At 52.5% G+C, this 23,514-nt stretch overlaps 1 protein-coding gene across 2 annotated transcripts in view; it reads right to left on the bottom strand.

The window, feature by feature from the left end:
- Window positions 1-23,514, bottom strand: part of SPTB (spectrin beta, erythrocytic) — a 107,339-nt gene that overhangs the window by 11,106 nt on the left and 72,719 nt on the right. For both annotated transcript variants that reach the window (XM_017660418.3, XM_017660419.3), the window contains 20 exons: window positions 23,240-23,390; window positions 21,788-22,658; window positions 20,320-20,457; window positions 16,912-17,668; window positions 16,258-16,460; window positions 16,057-16,147; window positions 14,667-14,813; window positions 13,200-13,460; window positions 12,611-12,817; window positions 12,079-12,168; window positions 8,700-8,978; window positions 8,004-8,134; window positions 6,819-7,023; window positions 6,174-6,548; window positions 4,505-4,749; window positions 3,223-3,361; window positions 2,680-2,764; window positions 1,805-2,001; window positions 1,481-1,530; window positions 880-958 (listed from right to left, as the gene is read on the bottom strand). In XM_017660418.3, coding sequence (XP_017515907.3) covers window positions 880-958; window positions 1,481-1,530; window positions 1,805-2,001; window positions 2,680-2,764; window positions 3,223-3,361; window positions 4,505-4,749; window positions 6,174-6,548; window positions 6,819-7,023; window positions 8,004-8,134; window positions 8,700-8,978; window positions 12,079-12,168; window positions 12,611-12,817; window positions 13,200-13,460; window positions 14,667-14,813; window positions 16,057-16,147; window positions 16,258-16,460; window positions 16,912-17,668; window positions 20,320-20,457; window positions 21,788-22,658; window positions 23,240-23,390 — 4,701 coding nt within the window. The remainder of the gene's footprint in view (window positions 1-879; window positions 959-1,480; window positions 1,531-1,804; window positions 2,002-2,679; window positions 2,765-3,222; window positions 3,362-4,504; window positions 4,750-6,173; window positions 6,549-6,818; window positions 7,024-8,003; window positions 8,135-8,699; window positions 8,979-12,078; window positions 12,169-12,610; window positions 12,818-13,199; window positions 13,461-14,666; window positions 14,814-16,056; window positions 16,148-16,257; window positions 16,461-16,911; window positions 17,669-20,319; window positions 20,458-21,787; window positions 22,659-23,239; window positions 23,391-23,514) is intronic.

The following is a 23,514-nucleotide window of genomic DNA, read 5'->3' as shown; positions in this document are numbered from 1 at the left end:
AGTGGGGTCCATGCAGTGGTGGAGCCATGCAAGGCACATGCTGAATTCTTGCTTCCTTCTAAGCCGCTCCCCCGGGCATTTCCCCAAAAGCCGGCTTACCTGCTCCCTGCACAGAGCCCCCAACCCCAGGTCCATTTAGTTAAGGGACCTATTCCAGGCAAGGTTCTGAAACTAGATGCCCTGGCCCCTGGGAGCTGCTCTGTCTTGTCCCACCTCCCTCCCCTTAGCCAGGACTCTGACACACCCTCCTTTCTACAGGCTGTGCTGACTTGCCTGGGACCCACAGCCCTGGAGCTTTCCCTCATTCCTCCAGGGCTCCATCAAGTCTGTTACTGCCTCAGAATCAGCTTGCTTTATATCCAAACTCATTGATCCACAGGCATCAGGCCTGGAAGGTGCAAAGGGGAGAGGGCGCTGATGGGATGGAGGACTGTGCTGGAAGGGGGTGTCCCCATTTCACTGCCTTACGTGCCCGTGGCTGGGACAGATGAGACCTGATGGTCCCTGGGAATGTGTGTGTGTAGAGGGTACTGTGCTAAGGATGGAGTGAGAGGGAAAAATGGGGGAAGGATGGTGTATAAAGATGAATCATCCCTGTGTAAACGGTTTCCCCTGATGTAGAGGTGATGTATTTATACAATAAAATTTATTAGACTAGATAAACCAAACTAACAGTCATGTCAGTGGACTGGCATGTCAGTTTCTTCTGGGTTGAAGGGAGAAGGGGAATTATTCCGGAAATCAATAAAAATCTAAGGTCAGAAGGAGCTGGGGGAGGCAGCAGTGCGTGTCTGTCCTCGCCCTCTGCCCCAGCAGAGCCTACTAGAGATAAGACTGCAAGGACTCCAAGGAGCCAGACATAAGGGACAGGACACTGACCGGGGACGTTCTCTTGGTGGCCGTGTGATGGGGGCCTTGGGGATCCTCCCCTGCTGTCTCGCCTTCCTCCTCTTGAGGCCTACGGAAGACACAGCCCCTCTTTAGAAACAAGCACCTCCTGAGGCCAGTGCCCACCTCCAAGGCCTGGCTTCCCATTCTCTCCCACAGGGAACACGCAATGAGTAGCACCCTGTCCAGGCCTCCTGGCAGCCTGGCAGGTGTTTGGCAAGGAGCCACTTGATCTGCCTTACTGCAAAGGCAGATGCTTTAGAAATGGACACAGTTCCACACAGAATGGCCTCTGGGGCACATGTTCAGGTGGTTCCCGGGGCAGGGGGAGGAGATTCTGCAGTTCCCCACTGAGTCCTGCTTGTGCTGGGTCTTCAGGTCACCCGTGGTTTGGGGGCAGCTTCTCTCTGCCTTCAGACTTTAAATACTTCATATTTCTCTGACTAGTGAGTGGCCCAGGTGTGAGAGGTCACAAGGGTACTGTTCAGACATCAGGGGGCCTGTTTCTGATTAAAAGTACTCTCTCCCTCCTCCTTCCCAGCCATCCCCCTTGGCAGAATGCTCAGCTAAGCCTGGTCCTCCCCTCACTTACCCCGTCTCCTCCTCGGGTCTCTCCGGGGTCTGGCGTTCCTTTAGCTCAAGCTAGGAGAGGAAAAGGCCCAGGGGTCAGAGCAGCTGCGGAGGGGAGCCTGCCGTCAGACAAGCTTTCTCTAAAGACCGCTCCCCCCACAACAATACACATTTGGGTGCGGCATTTGCTCCTTTTGTCTTTTGCACTCAAAAGGCAATACTTCTACCTCTCCTATTTTCTTCCCACTCCCCTCCCTTGCCAAGCTTTTCACACTGTCCCTGGGTGCCTGATCACTAAAAGTTCCCTGACTGGAGGTACCCTACCACATGGCTGCCCTCAGCTCACCGTGGTGGGCTTCTCCAGGGCGGCAAAGCGCTCCGCCCAGCTGGCTGTGGATTTCTCAAAAGCCTCATGCCTCTTGAGGAGCTTCTGCACACCATCCACTGTGTGTCCAAAGTCCTGGCTGGCCAGGTAGGGCTCCTGGGCGATCAGCCACGCTTCAGCCACGGAGGCGTCCCTCGAGAAGCGGCACACTTCCAGCACTGCCAAGAAGAAGCAGCCCCAGGTCCAGCGCACGTCAGTTCCCAGCGCTCTGCTCCTGCCAGGACCTCGGGGACTGCTCAGCAGGCAAACATGTGGCTGGCATCAGGCACCATGCAGACACCTTGCACAGGGGTGACCTGCTGCCCGAGGTCACTCCTCCCTCATCTCCATTGAAAGTTATATATGAAAAACACATTAATTAAAATCAACTCTAGTTAGAAAACAAAATGTAGTTTAGCTGTCTCCCTTTGAGGAGTGTTTCTATGACCTGGACACTCTTTCCAGCCCTCGCCTGTCTCACGTAATCATGTCTAAGCAGCCAGAGCACCAGGTCAGGCCTTGGCTTGCAACTCCTACCCCAGGGTGGGCTTTTCTCTCCTTAGTCTCCAGCTGTGGAGGCTGGAGCTGGGAGGCCCTGGAGCCAGACCTGACCCCTCCCCAGGCCACAGCTCAATGGGGATACCAGCCTGGCATGAGGTGGGGGACGGGTGGGGCAGAGAAGGGTGCGCTGGGCTGGCTGGAGGCGGCCTTTCAGCAGTGTGTCTTCTTCGTGGACCTTTGAGACCCTTGGCTGATGAGTGGTGCAGATCACTGCGCTGTGACACCATCCCTCCCTGGCACAGCCGGCAGAGGTCTGGCCCCTGCCTTCCCAGGTCCCGCCTCCAGGCCATACTCACACATGCAGAGATGCTCCTGACGGGCCTCCCACTTCTCGTTCATCTCCTTCCTCTTGGACACCACCTGCTCCAGTTTCTGCCTGATCTGTGGGGCAGAATGGAGAAAAGCTCAGGCTCTGGTAACTCTCCCTGCTGTCTGAGGAAGTGCAGATGGGTCTTGCAAAGAATGCTGGGCTTGGTCACACAGACCAGGATTCAAGTCTTGGTCCTGCCACTGGTGAGCTGTGTAACTTTGGGCAAGTTACTTAACCTCTCTGAGGCACGTGTGCCTGACCTAGGAAATAGGCTGTTGCCAACTTCAAAGCCTGCTCACAGGTAGGAGTCAGGTGGGTTATGGACTTGCTCGCCCTGCCAATGCCTTGCATGGGTTTGGTGGGGCTCTGCTCCATGGGCCTGAGCACAGCCCACTGCTCCATGAGGGAGACGGGTATGAGCTGTCTCAGAAAACCACAGCCCACAGCTCTCTCCCAGGAAGCCGTCTGGCCCAGCAAGAGGGGAGCTAGGACACAAAGGGGCTTGTCTCCGACTCACTGTCCCACTCACCTCCTCTGGGGCCTGGGGCTGCCGCTGCAGCAGGGACTCGCCAAGCTCTAGGCAGGTGCTAAAGTTCTTGCTCCGGGTTTCAATCTCTGCCTTGATACCCTGGTGATACTTCATGAGCAGCTCCACCGAGGAGACATCCCTGTGGGGTAGAGGGTGGGGGCGGGGGTGGGAATGCGGGAGAGAGTTTGGGGAAGAAGGAAACTGAATGCCTCTGGCTTGCTTGATGCCAGGTCCTGACTAGGGGGCCTCTTGCCACCTTCCTGGAGTCTAACCAGCCAGGATGCCCTCTGCCAGCCTAGCCCTATAGCAGGAACACTGATGCTCTAGTGTTTTCTGTTGGTCAGCTGGCAGGGTGTGGACAGGGGTGCAGGGACCCCAAAAGAATCCTGGGAATATTATTTGGCAACTAAAAGGAATGAAGTACTGATACATGCCGCAGCATGGATGAACCTTGTTGTGTGAGCCAGTCACCCAAGACCACAATTACATGATTTTATTTGTATGAAAAGCCCAGAATAGGCAAACTAGGGAGATAGAAAGCAGATTAGTGGCTGCCAGAGCTGGGGAAAGGGGGCAATGGAGAGGGATCTCTGCTAAGGGGTACAGGGTTTCTTTTTGGGGTGATGAAAATCTTCTAAACTTCTATTATGGTGATAGTTGTACAATTGTGAATATACAAAAAAACCACTGATGGGACACTTTAAATGGCTAAATCTTAGGGCATATTAATTACATCTCAATGAAGATGTTACATATAAAAACTTGGCCATCAGGACAGGCATCCAGGGGCAAAGGGACAGAGATGGGCCAGCAATAATTGCTAACATGACACAAAGTACGCAGATAGCGGATCCCTGTTGAGGCTCTCACTGTCCCTGTGCCTGCCCCTACCGCTCATGCACAATAAGCTACTTTCTGAGTTTTGGGGGAGTAACCCCCCATATCCCAGGACTGGGAGAAAAGTAAACAGTTTTGGATCTGCCTAGCTTTGGATGCATGAACTACTTATTTTCACTGACAGCCCTGGTCATTGCCCGCTGCCAAATCTAAATGATGGAGGTCTTTCTCGCCATTCTCAGGGCTCCCTCCATTCTGAAATGGTCGGCTCTCCTAGCAGAAGCTGAGCCACTCAGTTTCTGCCTGGACCCAGCCTATGGTGGCCCCCTGGGGATTCCTGTGTCCCCACCAATCAGGGCTGTCCTTCTAAGGAGGAGCCCCAGGGCAGCGCCCTAGCCCACCAGCATCTGGCACAAAGTAGCTGCCTTGAGGACACCCCCCTCACCTGGGCTTCTCCTGGGTGTCCATCTGCCGGATGATGCTCTCCATCCAGGAAAGGAGGTCTCGGGCCATGCTGAAGAAGCGGAATGTATCAGCCGTGTCCACCAGCTGGGCACGGCGTCCCGCACAGGCGTCGAGCAGTGCTTGCCAGGCAGCAGACACCTCCTGTTCCTTGCCCTGGATGGAGTCTGCCTTCTCCCCAGCATATGCCGCCTGCAGCCGGGTAGCCACGTCCTGGAACTGCTGCACCTGTGGTCAGGCAAAACAGGACGTTGGTGCCCAGAGAGACATGTCTCAAGCTCCGATGGTGAGAGGGTCTGTCTGCTCCTGGCCTCCCGCCCCAGGGCACTGCTGGAAGGCAGGACCTTTGGCCTTCTACCAACTCAGGGCTGGGGAAGAAGGCTCCTTGCTTTGGCCTTACCAACCCAAGCTACCACTTGGGCCTTGATGAGCATTTGGGAGTGACAGGGACTCCATGCCTTTTGGCCTCCTCAGAAGTACCATGGTAAGAGTAACTATGTACCAGCCACTGCTCTAAACTCTATGTCTAATGCTCTCTTCATATCTCTGACAACCCTATGAAAGAGGTACTGTCATCATTCCAATTTTTGAGATGAGGAAACTGAGGCACAGGGAGGCTAATCACTCACAGTAGTAGAGGGGTACAGCCAGGACCAGAGGGCTCCTGAATCCCTGTTCTTAACTGCTCTGCAGGTGGCCTTTCCAGGGAGGGGCTGTACCAACCCACCTGAGGCTGTCCCCATGGCAATGAAGCCTCATTCCTGAGACCTCAGTGGGGCTGCACCTGCCTCAGGGGCTCCTGCACAAGAGCAGCATACCAGTCTCCACCGGTGAGAAGTCCCCTTCCGGGAAAACCAGGGGCCCAATCTACCTTGGTGTTCTATCCCCAAGCCCCCCTGAGTGGGTGTGGGACTGCCCAGCCCAGCCCTCTCTCCTACTCCACAGAAGCCTGGGGAGCCCCCAGCAGCTGGGGCCCCTTGTCCCTGCCCTTTCTATCACACCAACTTTGGTGGAACCCTATGGACCTGTGGAGGTGCCTCTGGGGACCACCCCAGTGATGGGAGGAAGGGGTCTAAGCAGATCTTGGGGGCCCTCCAGCTCCCATGGGGACAGGCTGAACAGCCTGGTGGTTGAAGGCAGAGTCTGTAGCCAGATTGCCAGGACCTAATCCTGGCTCACTGCTTATCTGCATGTTCCTGTGCAACTTATTTTCCCTCTCTATGCCTTCCTTTCATCACCTGTTAAATGCAAACAATGTTTGCCTCAGAAGGTGGCTATGAGGACTAGGTGACCACCTGTAATGCTTAGACCAGTACCTGGTGCTACAAAAGTGCTACACATGTGTTCATGAACAATGCTGTTGTGCAGCCAGAGAAGGTGCATTTTCAGGTATTTTATACCTTGGGTTTTTGTGAAGTTTTAGTTTAAAGAACTACTTTAGAAGCTAAAAAAAATGTCTGAAGGCCACTACTCCACGCTTTCCTGCCATGAGCTGTTGCCTCTCCAAGGAGGTGAAATCTCCTGGTGACCATCCTAGAGGTTTCATCTCCAGAAGCCGGGAGAGGACCTGACATCTCTGGGCCCCAGGGAGTTGGTCTTGGGAAAGACCAGGTCCTGGAGCCTGCAGGTGGGCAGCAAGGGACAGAAGGCACCTGCACGCCCAGCAGGTGAAGCTCCCGCTCAAAGGCAGTGTGCACCCGGTGGAAGGACTCAGCGGTGCTGGCGTCCAGTGCCACATCCTCAGGCAGTTCGCGGTGCTTCTCATCAATAAGGCCCAGGATCTCGGTGCCTGTGTAGAAGTAGCGGTGCAGGTCGTAGGAGGTGGCCAGCAGCTGCATGCGTGTGTCAATAAGCTCCAGCAGGTCTGCCCACATCTCATTTAACCCATCCTTCCACTCGGCGATGGTGGCCGCCTCGCTGTGGCCCGCGTCGATGAGCTGGTCAATGATGGCATTCACGTAGTCCACCCGCTCCTGTCCGATCGCCCCTGTCTCCCGGGCAAAGTCCCGGAACTTGTCCCGGAGCAGCTGCATAAACAGAAATGCAGTTATTGGGGCTCAGCGGTAGGGTGGGGTAATCACCCTAGCTGAAGACTGTCCCAAGTGGAGCTGTGCCCTCACACACCTTCCTCAGGTGGCCTGCATTCACACTGGTGCACCTGTATCTCTTGGCAGCACTTTGCAACTCGCAGGGTCTGTGTGTGTGTGTGTGTGTGTGTGTGTGTGTGTGTGTCTGGAAACACGGCTCCTGTGTCTACTGTATTCGAGAATGACAAAGCAGTCACAGTGAGTACTTACAGTAACATGGTCAAAGTCTTGCCCCATTTCTTGGGAAGAGGCCACCAGCTCCTTTTCTGCAATCCACTGCTCCAAGTCATCTGTCTCCCTCTTCAGCTGGAACAGGTGGTACATGTTCTCCAGCTTCCGCTTGCGTTCCTCTGCCATGAACTTTAGCCCTGCATAATGCTTTTCCACTTGCCCCTGAAGTCTGATGATCTGTTCCCTAGAATTCAAAACAGGAGGGCACTCAGAGACAGACAGAGAACAGGAGCAACTGCTCAGAGGAGCCAACCTACCGACTCCTCCCCAGCCCTGGGGCAGTGAAAGATAGGGAAGCGAGGTTAGAACAAATGGTTACAACTTCCCTGGAGAAGTGCTGGGGACAGAAAGAACCATCCCTTAGACTATGATGCCTCAGGGGATGACAGATATGTGTCCCCTTGTCTCCCCACCCCAGGTGGTGCCTCCTGCCATTGTCTCTCACTCTGGGAAGCTCAAAGAGACAAAGTGGAGGGCCTCCATGCTTCTTGCAAGGAGGCTGATGGGCAGCAGCGCCTGAGCTGGACTCCAGGAGCAAAAGGCCCTGCTTAGCTCCTTAGGGAGGGACCTGAAGCACCATGGGCTCATTCTTAGGGCTCCTTGGGAGATGTTCGGGTGGTTGCTGAGGGCCTACTGCTGTGGATGCCCTGAAGGTGGCTGAGGATGGGGCCACGTCTGTGCAGCAGCCTGGGCGTGTGGCCCAGTAGGCTCCCATTTACGTACAACCACCACAGCTGAATAGTTTAGACAGGTAGGGGTTTTCTACCTTCACTCCCATGTGAGGATTTTGCTAAGACACTGTGAGACCCTAAAGTACCTTCTGGGCTGTAAAGAGAAAAGCAAAGTTAGCCTTCAGTGTCTCTTAGCATAGTCTTACTCCTCAAAGAAGTGGAGTTCTTGGTTCACCAAGAGGGTAGTTTTGCTATTCCATTTTCTAATCATTTTGCAAAATAAGCCTTGGCTGGTCCTGTTTGAAGTTACTCAGACAACACAAAGGCACAAAATGGAATGGGGACAATCAGCCATCCAGAAAGCAGCTTTCTCAAACCCATAGTTTTCATGAGAACTGTTCCTGTTTACCCACTTGGACCTGAAGGGATCCTGGTTGGTGGGTCCCTGGCCTGCTGCCCATGCCAGCCAAGCTGCCCCAGCGGGCACACTCACCCTTCAGGGTGGCCTGCAGACATCAGGCTCTGGGCCCTGCCGGCCAGCTGCTTGATGTTCCTCTCATACTCCTCCAACTTGCGCTTCTGCCGCAAGTGCCGCTTCAGCATCACAATGGCGCCCTCTTCATCCTAGGGGACAGTGACTGTCAGTGACAGTCCAGCTCCTAGCGATGCCCAAGAGGGGACAGAGCCAGCTTGCAGGACGCCCACAGGAGAACCGTGCCTTCCTATTACTCTTGTTCCCAGCAATGCCCACACTCTACTCCTCTCGACTCCCAATTCTGATCTGATACCCAGCTTCCCAAGCCTCATGTCAACCTTCTGCCCCACGCAAACTTCCTACACTGCTCAGCTTATAGAGACCCCCTCACCTCGCCTCTCACTCCTTCCCACAGCAGTTCATCAGTACAGAATCAATGGCACAAAACAGGTGAAGAACTCGGGTTAGAGCAAATCTAAGATGGCAAACAGGGCACCGGCTGCAGTATGCATTGTAGGGGGTGTTCTCAAAAGGAGGGGTGCCTTGAGAAGGATGCATTGAGAGACAGCAAGGAGAGCTAGGGGGTTCCTCTTACACCCTCCCTGCCTTCACTCCCCACACACCTGGACTGACACGGGATTGGACTGCCCACTGACTGCCCACCTCCAGCTCTCCCTCTCAGCACCCAGCCTGGCACTCCCTGCCAGAGCTGACCTCGGGGACCTCATCGGAGATGACGTAGTACTCCTGCTCGCTGATCCAGGCCTGGGCCTCGCCGGCATCCAGGTAGTACTGTTGCGCCTCGTTGGTGTCCCGCAGGCGCTGAAGCCGCCTGGCTGCTGCCTCCCGCAGCGTGTTCCATGAGCTCTGCAGTTGTTCCAGGTGCTCCTTGATGTCCTCACAGTCAATCTCCCCTGCCTCCACCAGCTGCCGCCCTCTCTGCAGCACGTCCTCCACCCGTGGCACGTGGCCCAGGATCTCATTCTGCAGCGTCTGTGGTCAGTGGGGAGGGGCTCAGAGGTGAGGCCTTCCCACCAACAGGATAGTGGACAGCACCTGGCACCATTCGCCCCCTCCCACTCAGGGAAGCCAGAGCAGAGCAGGTGGTGGCCATAAAAACTGCCAAGACAACGTGCCAGATCCTGGCACCAGGCACTTCATATTGTTCTCCCTTCTAGTTCCTGAAGCCTTCTGGGTTAAGAGGAAACTGCACCGTTAAGTACCGGGAGGGCAGCAAGTAGCAAAGCCAGTATTTGAGCACGGCTGTCCCTGACCCCAGAGCCTGTGCTCTTGACTGCTCCCTATTCTTCTATTTTTCAGCGGACCTTGAATTCTTAGCTCTATGTGATGGAGGAGAGGAAAATAATTTTTCAACAGCCTTTTGATATCTTATTTTAGTGGCTTTCGCTCTATATGCATAACAGTTTACAGTTGCCCTTGGTTCACAGGTTAGGGTTTTGTTTTGTTTCTCTCCATTTCTATTTCCCAAATCTTCAGTGAGCCTTGTATTATTTCCTGTTTGAGTCTTTGATCACCAACAAGGCATTTCCTCCCCCTCTGGTGACTGGGTCCATGGCCATGCATTACTGGCTTTCTGGGTCCTAGAGGCCTGAGCCCTGCTGCTTCTTGCAGGTGGGCTCTTGGCTCCTCACAACCTTTCCAAAATTTCCCCATGGCTTTTAAACCATCTGGAGGGCGGGGGCAAGAGCAGTACGGGTGGGCAGTATAGTGACTGTCAGCATTCACAGTATATAGAACTAGCAGTTACCACAAGTCACCTGACTTGCTGGGATGCTTTGTTCTCTTTATACCCCTGTGCAGTATGCTTATGGTGTACTCTTCCCTGATTTCATTCATTTGCCACATATTTAAGTAATTTCCTAGGTACTGGACCGTGTCTATATTCTAGGACAAGCGGGAATAAAATAAGCAAAACCCCTGCCCTCATAGAGCTTCCACTGTTATAGAGGAAACAGACGGTAAACCTGTCAATAAATGAATAAATGTGGATAATGGGTGCTGTGAGGAAAACACACCAACGAGATAAAGAATGTCCGCTGAGGTGTGATGGTCACCTTCGCTGGGGAATAGGGAAGGGCCTTTCTGGGGAGACATCTGAGAGAGACCTGAGTGATGAGGAGGAGGCAGCCACATGGGGATCTGGGGCGTGAGCGCTGCTGGGGAGAGGGAAGAGCAGGCACGAAGTTCCTGGGGTGGAAGTAAGCCTGGACTGTCTAAAGGCCAGAGAGAGGCCCAGAAAAACTAGGAGGCTGTGAAGGAGGCCCAGAGTGATGGGAGAGGAGGTTTAGAGAGAGGCAGGAGCCAGGCTGGGCAGGAGAGTGGTCCTAACCATGGCTGTACATTGAAGAATCTGGGAAAACAGATACAGCCAGGGGCCCATCGCCAGAGATCCTAATTAATTGATCAGAGGTGGCACTTGGGCATTTGTATGTTTAAAAGATCCCCCAGGTGATTCTAACATCCAGGCAGCATTGAGAAGCATTTATGTGGCACCTTGCAGGACCTAGTCAAGTTGCAATAGGTAGCCATTAGTGGTTCTCAAAGTGGGGTCCCAGTTACCATAAGTATCAGCCTCACCTAGGGTCTTGAGGGAAATACGAATTATCAGGCTCAACTCCCATAGGCTGAGATTCAGTAGATCTGGGACGCAGCCTGGTGAACAAGCCCTCTGGGTGAGTCTGATGTGCACTGAAGTTTGTGAACCATTGCAATTGAGTGTATGACTAAATGCAAGTTAAGCTTTAGCTGGGCTAGCCTAGAATAGTCTTTGCTACAGCAGCCAGGCTCTCTCAAGAGATTATCTTTCGCTTCTTGGTTAGGGAAACCCCACACATATTTGTCTTGCCCTTTTCCTGCAATAACAACTGGCAGTCATAGGAGTCAAAAATCTTTCGGCAATAACACTTACTGAGGCTAGACAGAGTTGAAAGTCTCCAGTGTTGGAAGGACTGAAGTTGGCTCACTTTAGTTGAGGATGCTGGGGTCCCAAGGATACTGTCTTCTACCAGCCTCCTTCTTTTGACTGAAGGTTGTAATGTTAACAGAAACCCCACCTACTACCTTCTAGACCAACTCCCTGCATGTGGCTACTGGAGCTTCTGTGACTAGATCCTGTCAACTGGAAGCAAATGGCCTAAAGGAACTTTTAAGAAACCTCTTTGAATATAATTCAGGCCAATGCACAGACTCTATGAACAGATGTCAGCTGCTGCTACTTTGGGGAAGGAAGTACTGTGTGCCATGACCTTCCTTCCTTCCCCAAAGGACTGCAAGACCAACTGGCATTCTAGGGTACACTGCTCTTCTTTGGGGTACATTCCCAGGCTCTCCTTGCTCATGGCTGTGGCTGCCCCACTTCCTGACCCAGAGAGCGGACCCGGCAGGAGGAGGGACTCTCTACCCAGAGTCAGAGTCTGCAGTCAGCCCCCAGCCAGACATGGAGGCAGCCCTTCCCCATGTAGCTGGCCTGTTTGGAAGATACAAGAGGAAGTGTGGCAATGCTCACTTCCAGAGTTCTGACCAGGCCCATGGAAGTTAAGAATTAGGCCTAAGAGAGAGCAAAACAGCAAATGCATGTTGGCTTCAAAGGCTCCAAGTCCAAGTTTAGTGGCTTCTTAGTGGGGTTTGAGCCCAAGTACCCTCATGTGTCCAGAGAAATGGGGCCTACTTACTCTGAGGACACCTAGTGGTCTGAGTTCAGCCCTGAAAGAGGGGCAAGGCAATGCTGGGAGAGAAACCAGGAGCTCTTGGCCTCCTCTCAGGGAGGCTGTGGGATATAGAAGCTGTAATGCACATTACACCCCAGGGCCTCTGGATCCTGCACTCACCTGTGCCCTGATGGGTCTGAGTGGCCCTAAATCCCAAAGCACCTGGCTTCTCCCTCACCTGGGTTTGTCCCAGCATTCTCTCTGCCATCACCAAAGCTACTCTTTTCATGAGATCTGGGGACTGCAGAGCTACCAACAGGAACAATTATCTGCTGTTGTTGGCCTTGTATAGGTCAGGGCAGGGCAGGGCAGGGGCAGGGGCAGGGAGCAGGCAGGGGGGATTGACCCGAAGAGGCAAGACTTACCTGGTTCTTCTTCATGAACAGCTGCACAGTTTGCAGGTTAGTGCCGTAGTCATCCGACTGGGCCAGAGGCAGCCTCTCCTCCACCCAGAGCTGCAGAGACCAGAAGGGGACAGCTGATGACAGTCATGGCCGTCCTTTCCTGAGCACTCACTGTGGGCCAGAGCCTTGCCTGCCATGTCTCCCTGGTTTGTCCCAGTACTCCATCATGGTTTTGTCTCCATTTTATAGATGGGGACATTTTGGTATTTTGAACTGAGGTTCCAAATAACTTGCTCCTGGTCACATGGGGGAAGGTAACATAGCTGGACCTTGAACGTAAGTCTGTAGGGCCCTAAAGTCCATGAGTGAGTTCCTATTCAAAAACCACTGGCTTTACTTTTATATTTAATGCAATCATCACAACAAGCCTATGAGATAAGGCGGTAGGATGGCGAGACGTGTGCTACCAAGAATTTCCCTGGATGATTGCCAGTTATCTGGATGGCAGCAGCTGGCTCAGCTGTTGGGTGGTTGAGGGCTCTGGCCCACTCACCGTCTCATCCTCTAAGTCCCGGCTGATCTGCAGCTTGTCTCTGGATGATTCCAGCTGCTTCTTCCTCCTCCCCAGGGGCTCCAGGAGGTCCAGGAACCTCTTCTCCATGTTCAAATCTGCATCTCCCACCTCCTCTCTCTGGGAGGGCGCCTCGGCAAACAGCTCCCCCAGCTCCTCCTTCCGCACATTCACTTGGTCCTCCACGCGCTGGGACGCAAGGGATGGTGTTGGCACCAGCCGTAGCACCCAGCAGCCCCTTGTCCTCTTCATCATTCATGTCCCACCTGCCCTAAAAGCTCAGTTTGAGCCCAGCCTCCCCCAGGAAGTCTCCCTGGATGACCCCACTCTTCTTTCTTTCCCTCCAGATGCCTGTCCTATACTTCTCCTGCATGCTTTTATTAACCAACTGGATCCCATTCTTACCCACTGCAAAGGGGTAGGAGATAGGTTATGAACCAGGAGACATGTTTGTATGATAAAGGCCAGCCCAGCTAAGAGGAACAGAAGGAATACTTACTTTAAGGTTCCAGATATGCTCCCCAAGATCTCCCCTATCACAACATTCCCAGTCTACAACCCGCTCACATGCCTTCAGCTTAGCCAACATCCGGTTGACACTGGTCAGGTCCTTTCCTGGGTCCGACTGCAGCTGGTCCTCCATGGCACTGATCCACTTACTGAGGTCAGCGTGGATCTGTGAGCGCAGGTAGGAGTTCCAGGCAGCTGAGAGGTGTTGGGCCTTTTCCTGCGTGGTGGTCTGAAGCTCATTCCAGAGCTGGTGCAAGGCTTCCAGCTTCTGGGATACTTGGTCTTTGAACTGGGGCTTCTCCTCCATCAGCTGCTTTCCTTCCTGTGTGGGGAGGAAGGAGAGTTCACCCTCTGAGGCTGGGCAGCCTTGGAGCAGCCCTGCTCCATGTGGCTGTCAGAGGTTAACCGACCAGAGGTCAGTAAGGCAAAGAATCTACCTAGAACTTGGGAGAGACTCAACTAAAAGACTATACACCCCTAGAGTTATTTGCAGTAAAAGGAGGGGCAGGAAGGGCCATGTTTGGGGCAAATGACTCAGATTGTACTATGGGGAGCTGTAGACAAGGGTCAGGTGGTACTAAATTTTTTTTTATTAAAAAAAAGATTCAAGATTCATCCAGGTGCAACCAGGATAGAAACATCCCTAAGTTCCAGCCACTCTTGTCTTCCCAGAGGCTGTGTGCTAACCTTTGGTGATGTCTTTTAGTTACTGAGTTTGTCTCATCTGGTTTCACCTGCATAAATGTACCTTCTTTGGGTGGTACAGTATGATCTGACCTGGGCCTAGGAATACACGCTGCTAGTAAAGTTAATATTTATTGAGTGTCCAATAATTGCCAAATACTATTCTAATGCTTTAATGTAACAGTACCCTTGGTGGGTACTGTTATTATCCTCCTTTCACAGATGAAGAAACTGAGGCATAGAGAAGTTAAAGAGTCAGACAGTCCAGCTCGGAGCCTGCACCCTTACCACTATGGACACAACCCAGTATCGACCATAAGCCTGCCTCTTCCTGGATGACCACATGAGGAGGATCTGACTCTAGCCACACTTTGACTTGGGCCCCTGGGCAAGCTTGTTTAGAGGGGACTCTTGGTTCTCAATCTCCAAGGAGTGTGAATGACGGCTCCTTGGTGGTTCTGTCCACCACCAATGAGGGTCAGTGGTCCCCTGGACCACTCTGCTGCACATGGGCAGGACACTGCTGGGGCCCTGGTGAGGCTAATGGAAGGTGAACAGAGATAACTGCTGTCCTGACACTGGATGCCAAAGCTCTAACGTGGGTGTCCTCAGTGTCCTGACTGTCTTCAGATTCAGGGGACCCAGAAGATACCAGTTCTGACCAGGCTTAACAAGACTAGCTATTCCAGGAGTTATGAAGGCTTAACTACTATTTAGAGAAGTTTTTTCATTCCCAAGTTCTATTTCGCCCAACAAGCTTCAAGACGGTGTCTGTGCTCTGTCTGAAGCCCCATTCAGGTGAGCACATCTGAGTAGAGAGCCCTGCACCTCTTGATTTACTCACTGCATCAATGATCTCTAGCTGCGCTTGATGAGAAGCGAGCTCTGCCATAAATTCCCGATGCTTCTGCCATTTGTTGTGAAGGTTTCGCACATCATCGTAGGAGACATCCTGAGGTGTCAGCAGCTTGTCATTGATCCAGAGACTGAGCTGTGGGCAGAAAGAATGGGTTCAGTGGTCCCTGAGTGTACTTTCTTGGCCAGGGGCTCAGGGCAGGACCTGCTGCCTGCCTCTAGCTGCAGGAGAAGACCAAGGGGAGGAGGTATGAACACAGCAGAGTAATACCCTCCAATTCTGGATCCCTAACTTCCAGTACAGGAAGTTGTTTCAGGGCTAAAACATGGGCTCTGGTGTGTCTTTCTCATTAGAGTGTGTGCCGTGGGACACCAGGCATATTTATGCTTCTCTCCATATTTCCAGGACCTAGGACAGGGCCTGGCCTATTGCAGGAATCCCTGAGTGCTTCCCAGATGGACAGATAAATCTACCTTTTGGCCACAGGGTGAGAAATCATTAAAAAACACAGAGAAAATGTTATCTGAGGAAGATGCCAAGGGCAGAGCCTATAATTAACAATGAGGGAAGAAGTGTAATGAGCATCTAATATTTCCAGGAGGTCCTGGTGCCATACAAGCCTGGTCTGTACCTAGGGCAGAAGTGGATGAAAACAGTCATTAAGGGCTGAGAGGAAAGGGGTATGAGGATGGGAGCAAGAAAGAAGCCCAAGAAAGCCCCATTCCACATGGAAGTACTGTTCATGGAGGGACCTGGCATGCAGGTCAAAGGCCTTCCTTAGACAGCTCGCTCCAGGCTAAGCAGGGACCTTCTTAGCCAGCAGGTCTTCAATTGGGAAGCTTGTTGAAAATGCTGCTCTCTCTCACCCCTTAAAATTCTGATTCATCTGGGCCCCACTTGGGCTCAGAAACCTGAATTTATCTAGGGCCAGGACTGGCTCCATAATTTTCAGTGCAAAATGGAAACACTCAAAATTATTTAGAATTTCAAGATGGCAACAGCAAAGCATTAAACCAAGTATGGGGCCCTTCTAAGCATGGGGCCTTGTGTAAATGCACAGGTTGCATGCTCTGAAAGCTGGACCCAGGCCTTGAGCAACTCTAACATAGACAGTCCTCAGGCCCTTCTTTGAGAAACCCTGTCCCAGACTTGGCAAATTTAAAGATGACTTTAAAAAGATTCCAAAGAAATAAAGAAAGAAAAAGAATTGTAGAACTAAAGATTCTAGAGGATGACATAAGCTATCAAATATTTAGAGTTCCCCACCCATGGAATCCCAGATTCCTGAGTTAGAAAGAGTCCCTCTGGACATTCCCTAGGGCACTTTGTCCCTAGAAAGGAATCTCCTGCACAGTGGCCCACCTTGCCGGTGACTCACCTCCTGGCAGTTCTGGAGGAACTGCTGGAGTTCTAGGTTGTTCTTCAGAAGAACCGCAACCTCCTTGGCCTTCGTCTTGTTACTCTCGTGCCTGCAAGAGAAGCCAGAGCCACAGCGGCAACAGTGCTGAGCCTGCAGCCCTCACACAGCAGCAGCAGCCCCTCCCGGCTCCAGTCCCCTCACCCTGGGGGCCGAGAGTACCTGTCCGCAATCAGCTGCACCTTCTCCTTGATCTTGTCTGAGTAGAAGCTTTCCTCAGCTACCAGCCTGCTTCCAGAGTCCATAGGACTCAAGACCTTATCCTGGGTGTTCTCCATAGATGCACAGAAATCCTCAAATTTCTGCATGCCAGCATTTGCAGCTTCTAGGGAGTTTGGAAGCTCCCAGTGAGCCAGAGTATATTCCTGTTGAAGCAAGTTTCCACAAGGCATGAAGACAAGCTGTGGAGGGGTGAGGGTACCTGCCAGGAAGGAGTGCCATGTGCAGTCATACAGGCTACAGCATGATGGTGCCCTCTGGAGTTGTGCAAGGAAGAGGGTCCTCAGGCCTCGGCCCCCACCCTCACTGCAGGGGCACCCAGTGGACAGTCTGTGCCTAAAGCCACATAGAGGAGTACCTGCTCGGGAGAAAATTCACTTCTCTAGCTTCTCACTGACCCAAGAACAATGCATACTTTGGGGCACAGGGCTGGAAAAGGCTTTTGATATGGAAAAAAAAAGGATTTCACCCCCAATTAGTGGCTAGAGTCCAAGGAAAGTGTAATTTGGTTCCTGAGCCCTGTAGCACATCTGTAGATTCCCTAGTGCTGCTGCCCTGAGAGACTCCATACCCCCAGCCCTGACTGCCTCTCCCTACCTGGTTGCTGAGGATAGCTTCAGCCTGCTTGGCATCTCTCTGGAACTTCTGGAATTCAAGGCACTGGGCAAGGGAGTGGCTGCGGCTCTCCCACATCCGCCGTAGGGCATCCCAACCAGTATCCAGGCCCTCCAGCCGCTGGCCCAGCAGCTGATACTCTGGGTCTGTCTGGCCATGGATCACCTTCTCTCCAGATTCCTTGACATGCTGGTAGGATTTTTGGTGCCCTTCAATCTCTTTCTCAATGTTTTTATGCTGCGTTTGGAGCTCTTCGGCTTCTGGGAGGGACTCAGGCATGTGCTCAGAGGCCACGGCCTTCTGGGCCTTGGACAGCCAAGCCTGGAAGTCATCCAGTTCCCGCAGGAATTCCTGCAACTGGCTGGCTTTACCCAGTGAGACCTCCTGGTCCTCCAGTGCTTGCTGCAGTTCCTTCCACAGGTCCTCCACATACACCTGCCGCCGGCCAATGTCCTCCCTCTGCTCAGGGTGAGACTCCATCAGCCACTGTGACTCACGTGCCAGGTCACCCACACGGGACTTGATGGTGTCCACGTCACGCTCCAACCCTGACAGCTTCCGCTGGATGGCGATGATGCCTGCCAGATCCTGGTCCAGGTCCTTTGTGGATTTCACTACTTCTGTCTTGTCCACGATCCACTTGCTAATCTCCTCACAGTCCACGCAGAAGTTGTGCATCCGGAGTGCCGAGTTCACTTTCTGCCGCCGGTCTGACACAATGGTCTGGAATGCCTGCCACCTGCCATAGAGGACATGGTTGGGGGACAGAGACACCCTCTTCCTAAACACTTCCCACACTGCATCCCTTCCCAGATTTCCCACCAGAGTCTCTCCCCATTAACCTGGCATGCCGAAAACCATCTACCCAACAAACTGCAGTGAGTAAAATTCATTTATCCAATTTTACCCAAAACAATATAACTGCCAATCAAATCTTTCCATCAGCAGGAGGCGAGCAGTGATGTGATCCTACCATAAGTAAAGGAATGTGACATTTAGTTAGGCTCTGCATATAGTTGAATTTCCCCAGATTTTTTGAAATGCTGAAAATAATTAAAAAGCCCACATTATCAACGTCAAGAAAGCTTCAGGCCATAGGGCTCCAGCTGCCCTAGAGGAACCAAGCAAATGCCTAAGACTACTTCTAAGTGCCCAGGGCCTATGAAAATCACTTTGGTTCTAAAGGAAAAGAGGCCTGGTGAAGAGGTGGAACAGGAAGAGGAAGGGGGGATGGGAAAAGCTGGGATTATAAATGAAATGAATAACAATCTTATCCTTCAAGTGCAGTGCTGGAATGAAACTGGCAGATGTCCCGGGGGCTAAAGGCTGGACTGCAGCTCCCATCAGCCTGGGCCCAGGCCGCCAGGGACACTTCCCCTGGACCTAGATTTACTCATTCTGATCACTGTAATATATGATCACATGAGGGTATGTTGAATGTTCATTTGCTTTTTGAGTCCATCTTTCTTGAAAGCTACAAGGTATAAACATCATGTCAGCCTTTGGGAGAACGCATTCCTAGCCAGACTTTGCCCTGTGGAATGCATGACTTAGAGAGAAATTAAGACAAGCTCATAAAATAGCTACAGCATAAAGTACAATGTTACCTATCAAGCAGAGAGGACGGAGGGAGCTGTGAGGAGCGGTGGAAGTGATGGCGGCGGGTTTGAGGTGGCCAGCTAAGCCGTAGCTCAAGGAAGAGATCTCCAGCGCCCCCATGGGAGGGATCTCTTTAAGGGCAGGGCCCTGAGTATCTGGGTTACCTTTGTATCCCCACCCCCTGGGGGTTGGTGGTTGAGAGACTAGGCAGATGGAAGGAAAGATAGGGTTTCATCTTGGGAACTGGGAAGGAGAGGAGCCTTGACTGGCCTGAAGGATGGGCAGGATTTGAAACGTGTGGTTGGAGGAGAATGAACTCTGGCTGAGAGAACAGCAGGGGAGTTGGGGCAGGGCCGTGGTAGAGGTAAAGAATGACGGTTGGTCGAAAAAATATGTGAAGAGCTATCACATGGACAAACAATCAGAATAGGTTTTGATCCCTCTAAACTGCAGATCCAGAACCAATGTACATAAATTTCAAGGTAGATTTCCACTCAATATGAGATCAAACTTTCTATTCAAAAGGAGTTGCCCTAAAATGGGACTGTTGTATCGTGAGGGGATGAGCTCCCCATCCCTGGGAGTGTTTGTGTACGACGCAGGCTGTCTGGGGTACATGGCTAGACTAGAAGATTTCTCAGGTATCTTTAACTCTCAGATTTAATGGAAAACCACCTTGCCATTTCATGTCTCAGGTTTTCTTTCACCTAAGGATGGAAGAACCTTGATGTATTTCACTTAGGATGGTGCTTGGCTTAGAGGTCTGTAAAGATCTTTCTCTGATGATAGCTCATTAAGGCAACAGATATATAGCAGACAAGTTCTTCCAGTCTGTCTCATACATGCACACATTCACCCACACATGCACACATACACACTTACACCCTCATTACTTTCAAGCCTAAAGAAGAGCAAAGAAATACCCTCCTTCTCTGCATAAACTTCAGATTACAGAGGAATCTCCATCTTTGGAAGCTGAGACAATCAGCCCCACTCCAGTGACTCCAAGCATCCCAGTCACCCCTGGCCTCTCCTTAGGAGCCCGCCAGAGTCCCCACTGTGCTCGGCCCTTTCCTTTACAATTGAGCCTTCCCTAACCCCACTATTAGATGGCCTCAGGCAAAGCAAGGCTCAGGCACCATGTAGGGAAAGGCACTCAGGTGATGGAAAGGTGGTGAACATGGATACCGTGTGTGCAGGGCCCAGGGTAACAAACAGGGTCACAGGACTGTCCTCAGAGATCCTCGAGGAACTCCTGGGCAATTAGGCGCAGTACTGAAAGCACCCATCTCCAACGGCTCCTCGGGGCCTGTTCTTTGTTCTGGCCAAGAAGTGTGCTCAAGGCTTCCTGCTAATTCTCTTCTTCATTCAAGCCAGCCTCATTACTAATATTGCAGTTTGGTGCAGGCAGGAGCTTTTATGGACAGTGCTTAAGAGCTCTCCGGGCGCAATTTTCCCTGCCTAAGAATGTGCAGGGAAACGTGGCATGAGGACCATATGGCTTGATTCTAACTGTGGGTGCACTCAGAACACCCCCTCCATCACACAGGACCCCCACCCCCACACCACACAGTGGGGAGAACACATCTCCATCCCTCCCGGACCAGTCACCACACAGGTCCCTCCTCCCTGCTGCTACAGTTCCAGGGTCAGAGGGAGACTGGCTGAGAAAGACAGGTATTCTGAGGGTACAACCTGGCAGGGCACGGCACGTGTGCTAATTTTGGGGCTACATCCCAGGGTTGTGCCGGGTGCCCAGATATGATGCCCCCAGCTCTACCCACACCCAACCTGGAATTCAGGCCTTCCTGGCACTGCACCACTTCTCCACTACGAGGGTGGCCATTCTCTACCAGGCTGTTGGCTGCAGCGTTCACACCATCAATCTGCGTCTTCAAAGTCTCCATGTCCTCGTCCAGGATTTCAAACCTGATATGGACAGAGAAAATGAGGATTGGTAAGGCATCGCGGCCACTTCATTGCCTACCACCCTGTCTCCAGAAATGTAGCTCTTGCTTTCTCCTTCCACCTCCTAAATATGTTTGACCAGGTAAAGGGGGAGAAAGAAGAAAGACATGGTGTCACACCCTATGTCCTGATTCATGGGTCTAATTTTATGGTTTAGCATTACTTGGACTAGGCTAGGAAAGAGCTGGTTACCTACTAGTACATAGGCCACTGACTCAACAAAGAGGCACAAGGGGGCAAAAAGAGGTGTCGGGGATTAACTGCCACCGAGTCCACCTGCCATGCCTCCACTGCCCCAGCTGTTGCTCGTGGGCCATAATTCCACTGCCTTGACACCTTGGCCTGAAGGACTTCCCTCCTCAGCCAGGGGCTCCATCCCTGGGTAGAGAAGGAAGAGCTGCTGAGGGAAGGGGCATTACTTGGACTAGGCTAGGAAAGAGCTGGTTACCTACTAGTACATAGGCCACTGACTCAACAAAGAGGCACAAGGGGGCAAAAAGAGGTGTCGGGGATTAACTGCCACCGAGTCCACCTGCCATGCCTCCACTGCCCCAGCTGTTGCTCGTGGGCCATAATTCCACTGCCTTGACACCTTGGCCTGAAGGACTTCCCTCCTCAGCCAGGGGCTCCATCCCTGGGTAGAGAAGGAAGAGCTGCTGAGGGAAGGGGCATTCTGTGGCTATGAAAGCCGACCCCTCTCGGATAAGGGCCCAGGTTCCTTCAGCATCAGCATGGGACCATATCATGTACTCCAGGGAGTGACCTCTCCTGCTCCTCAACTCCCTTGATTTGTACTTAGGATGCTGGAGGGACACAGACTTGGGGCACGCTTCCCCATGCCAGAGTGCTGCTGGAACTTGAATATTGGCCATGGCCTTGCAGGCCAGTGGTTTACAAACTGGTCCCTGTAGCTCCTTGGGGTTCTGTGGCTCAAGGACTGCCACACAAAGCTAGTGCTGGTGGGGTCCCAGCCTCTCACCTCCCCCATCACCAAACAGCTCTCCTTTCCTCGGTGTTATATATCAGGGGCTCCATATATAAGTCATTTGAACAAAGACTGCTCAGTGAAAAGTAAGCAAGTAACTGGACCAGAAAGATTCCCTTTGCTTATTTTGAGGAAGGCCCCATAGGGTGAAGTTCTCAAAGCCACAGAGGCAGATTAGAACCTGTGACTCTGGGTCTCATAGCCTCCAGAAGAGATCTTTGCTGAACTCGAGGCTGCCCACACTAAGTGGAGGCAGAATGCAGGCCATGGGGCAGGGAGGGTTGGAAGAGAAGGCCTGGCTCTGACCTGTGCTGCACGACCTCCAGGTCCTCCAGCGTGTCTGGCATTTCCATCTTGTCCAGCCACTTCTCCTTCTCATCCATCCACAGTTTACAGGCGTCTGTCTCCCCAAATACTGTGTACAGGTCCAGGATGTCCTGCAGTCTCTGCCGACGCAGGTTGGCCTGGGCCACCACCTGCTGGTAGAGCTCCCGGAGGGCCTGCAGCCGATTAGTCACATCTGGGGAATCCCGAAACTCTTGGGGGAAACTCTGGGCCTGCTCTTCCAGCTGCTCCATCACTCGGCAGCTGGCCTCCAGTTCCTCTAGGAAGTCCCTGTGCTTCTTCTCCAGGGCCCGTATGGCCCCTTCACCCTGTGTTATGTCTTCGCCTGAGAGCAGCCGGTTGGCATCTTTCAGCCAAGCCTTCAGGTCATCTGCATCACCCTGGAACTGGAAGAAGTTCTCAGCATCCTGGAGGTTCTTCTTGCGGAAGTCAGCCAGCTCCTTCAGCTGGTTCCACTGGGCGGACACCTCCTCCCTCCGGGCCTTGATCTGCGGGTGCCCAAACTGCTTCCGTGCAACCATGCCATCAGCGTCCTCAAAGATCTGCTCCAGGTGGGCGTCCAGCCCACGGAGCTCATCCTCAAAGGCCTTGTGCTTGCGTTGCAAGATGAGTACGCTGGTCAGGTCCCTGCCATAGTCCAGGGAGGAATAGATCTGTTCCTTCTCCTTGATCCAGCTCTCGGCCTCATCCATCTCCCAGAAGAACTTCCAGAGCCGCTTTGACTGCTCCAGCTGTGCCTTCCGCCCAGCTGCCATGTTGCTCAGCTCCTCGAAGCACTGCTCCAGGTGGCTGACACGGTCCTGGATAACCTGGGGGTCACAAGGCTGGTACCCTGGGAGGAATGAGAGGAGGGAGGACAAAAGGGGTGAGGGCTTTGTTCGTGGGCAAGCTCCAGATCAGCTGCTGGGCTAGAAGCACATGATACAGAGCTTGCCATCTCACTGGGACCTTGGGATTGGATTCGGGGGGTCCCCAGGTGTTCAGGGAGCGGCCACATTCTAATCTGTTCCCACTAAAACTTCAGGAATAAGTCGGCTCATCTCTCAGTAGAAATACACAATGTGGAGTTATTTTTAAAAAGCCCAGACACACATTTCAAGATGATACCCCAAGTATGCAGCAGGGACTCTTATTTAAGACCCAGAGCTAGAGACCTGCCATAACTTGAATTAGCAGAGAGAATGAAAGATGGATGATGCTTACAGACACCATCTGACTACAGATTACCAAAGCAGTTGCCTGCTTGCTGGAGGGTTTTGCTATCCCTCAAGCTTCTTTCTTGCACCATTAGTTGATGGAAGGAGCAGAATTCTAAAGCTTGGAGATTTATCCAAGCTGGGGGGCTGGAGTGCTGAGCTATAGGATGGTGCTCTGGCTCCAGAGATCTCAACAGGGGGCCCTCCAAGGCCTCACCTTTCTCTTCAGTGAACTGCAGCGTGGCTGTGGTGATGGCTTTCACTTTGTCCCCTTGGATGGCGATGTCAGCCTCCATCAGCTTGTGCTTCTGTAGCAAGTCTTCGACCTCCAATAAGTGCTTCCCAAACTCGGCTGACAAGAGGTGAGCCTGCAGACAGGACAGATAGGATAGAGGGAACAAGGAGAAGTGAAGAGACATGCACATTAGAAGAGACCCCTCCAAAGGGAGTGTCCATGGTATCTGGGCCGGGGCAAATCAGCAGCTGCTGGAA

This window comes from Manis javanica, chromosome 8, assembly GCF_040802235.1.
Source record: "Manis javanica isolate MJ-LG chromosome 8, MJ_LKY, whole genome shotgun sequence".
Classification (NCBI taxonomy): domain Eukaryota; kingdom Metazoa; phylum Chordata; class Mammalia; order Pholidota; family Manidae; genus Manis; species Manis javanica.
Note: the sequence above shows the minus strand (reverse complement) of the source record. Positions and strands in the feature narration are given on the sequence as shown.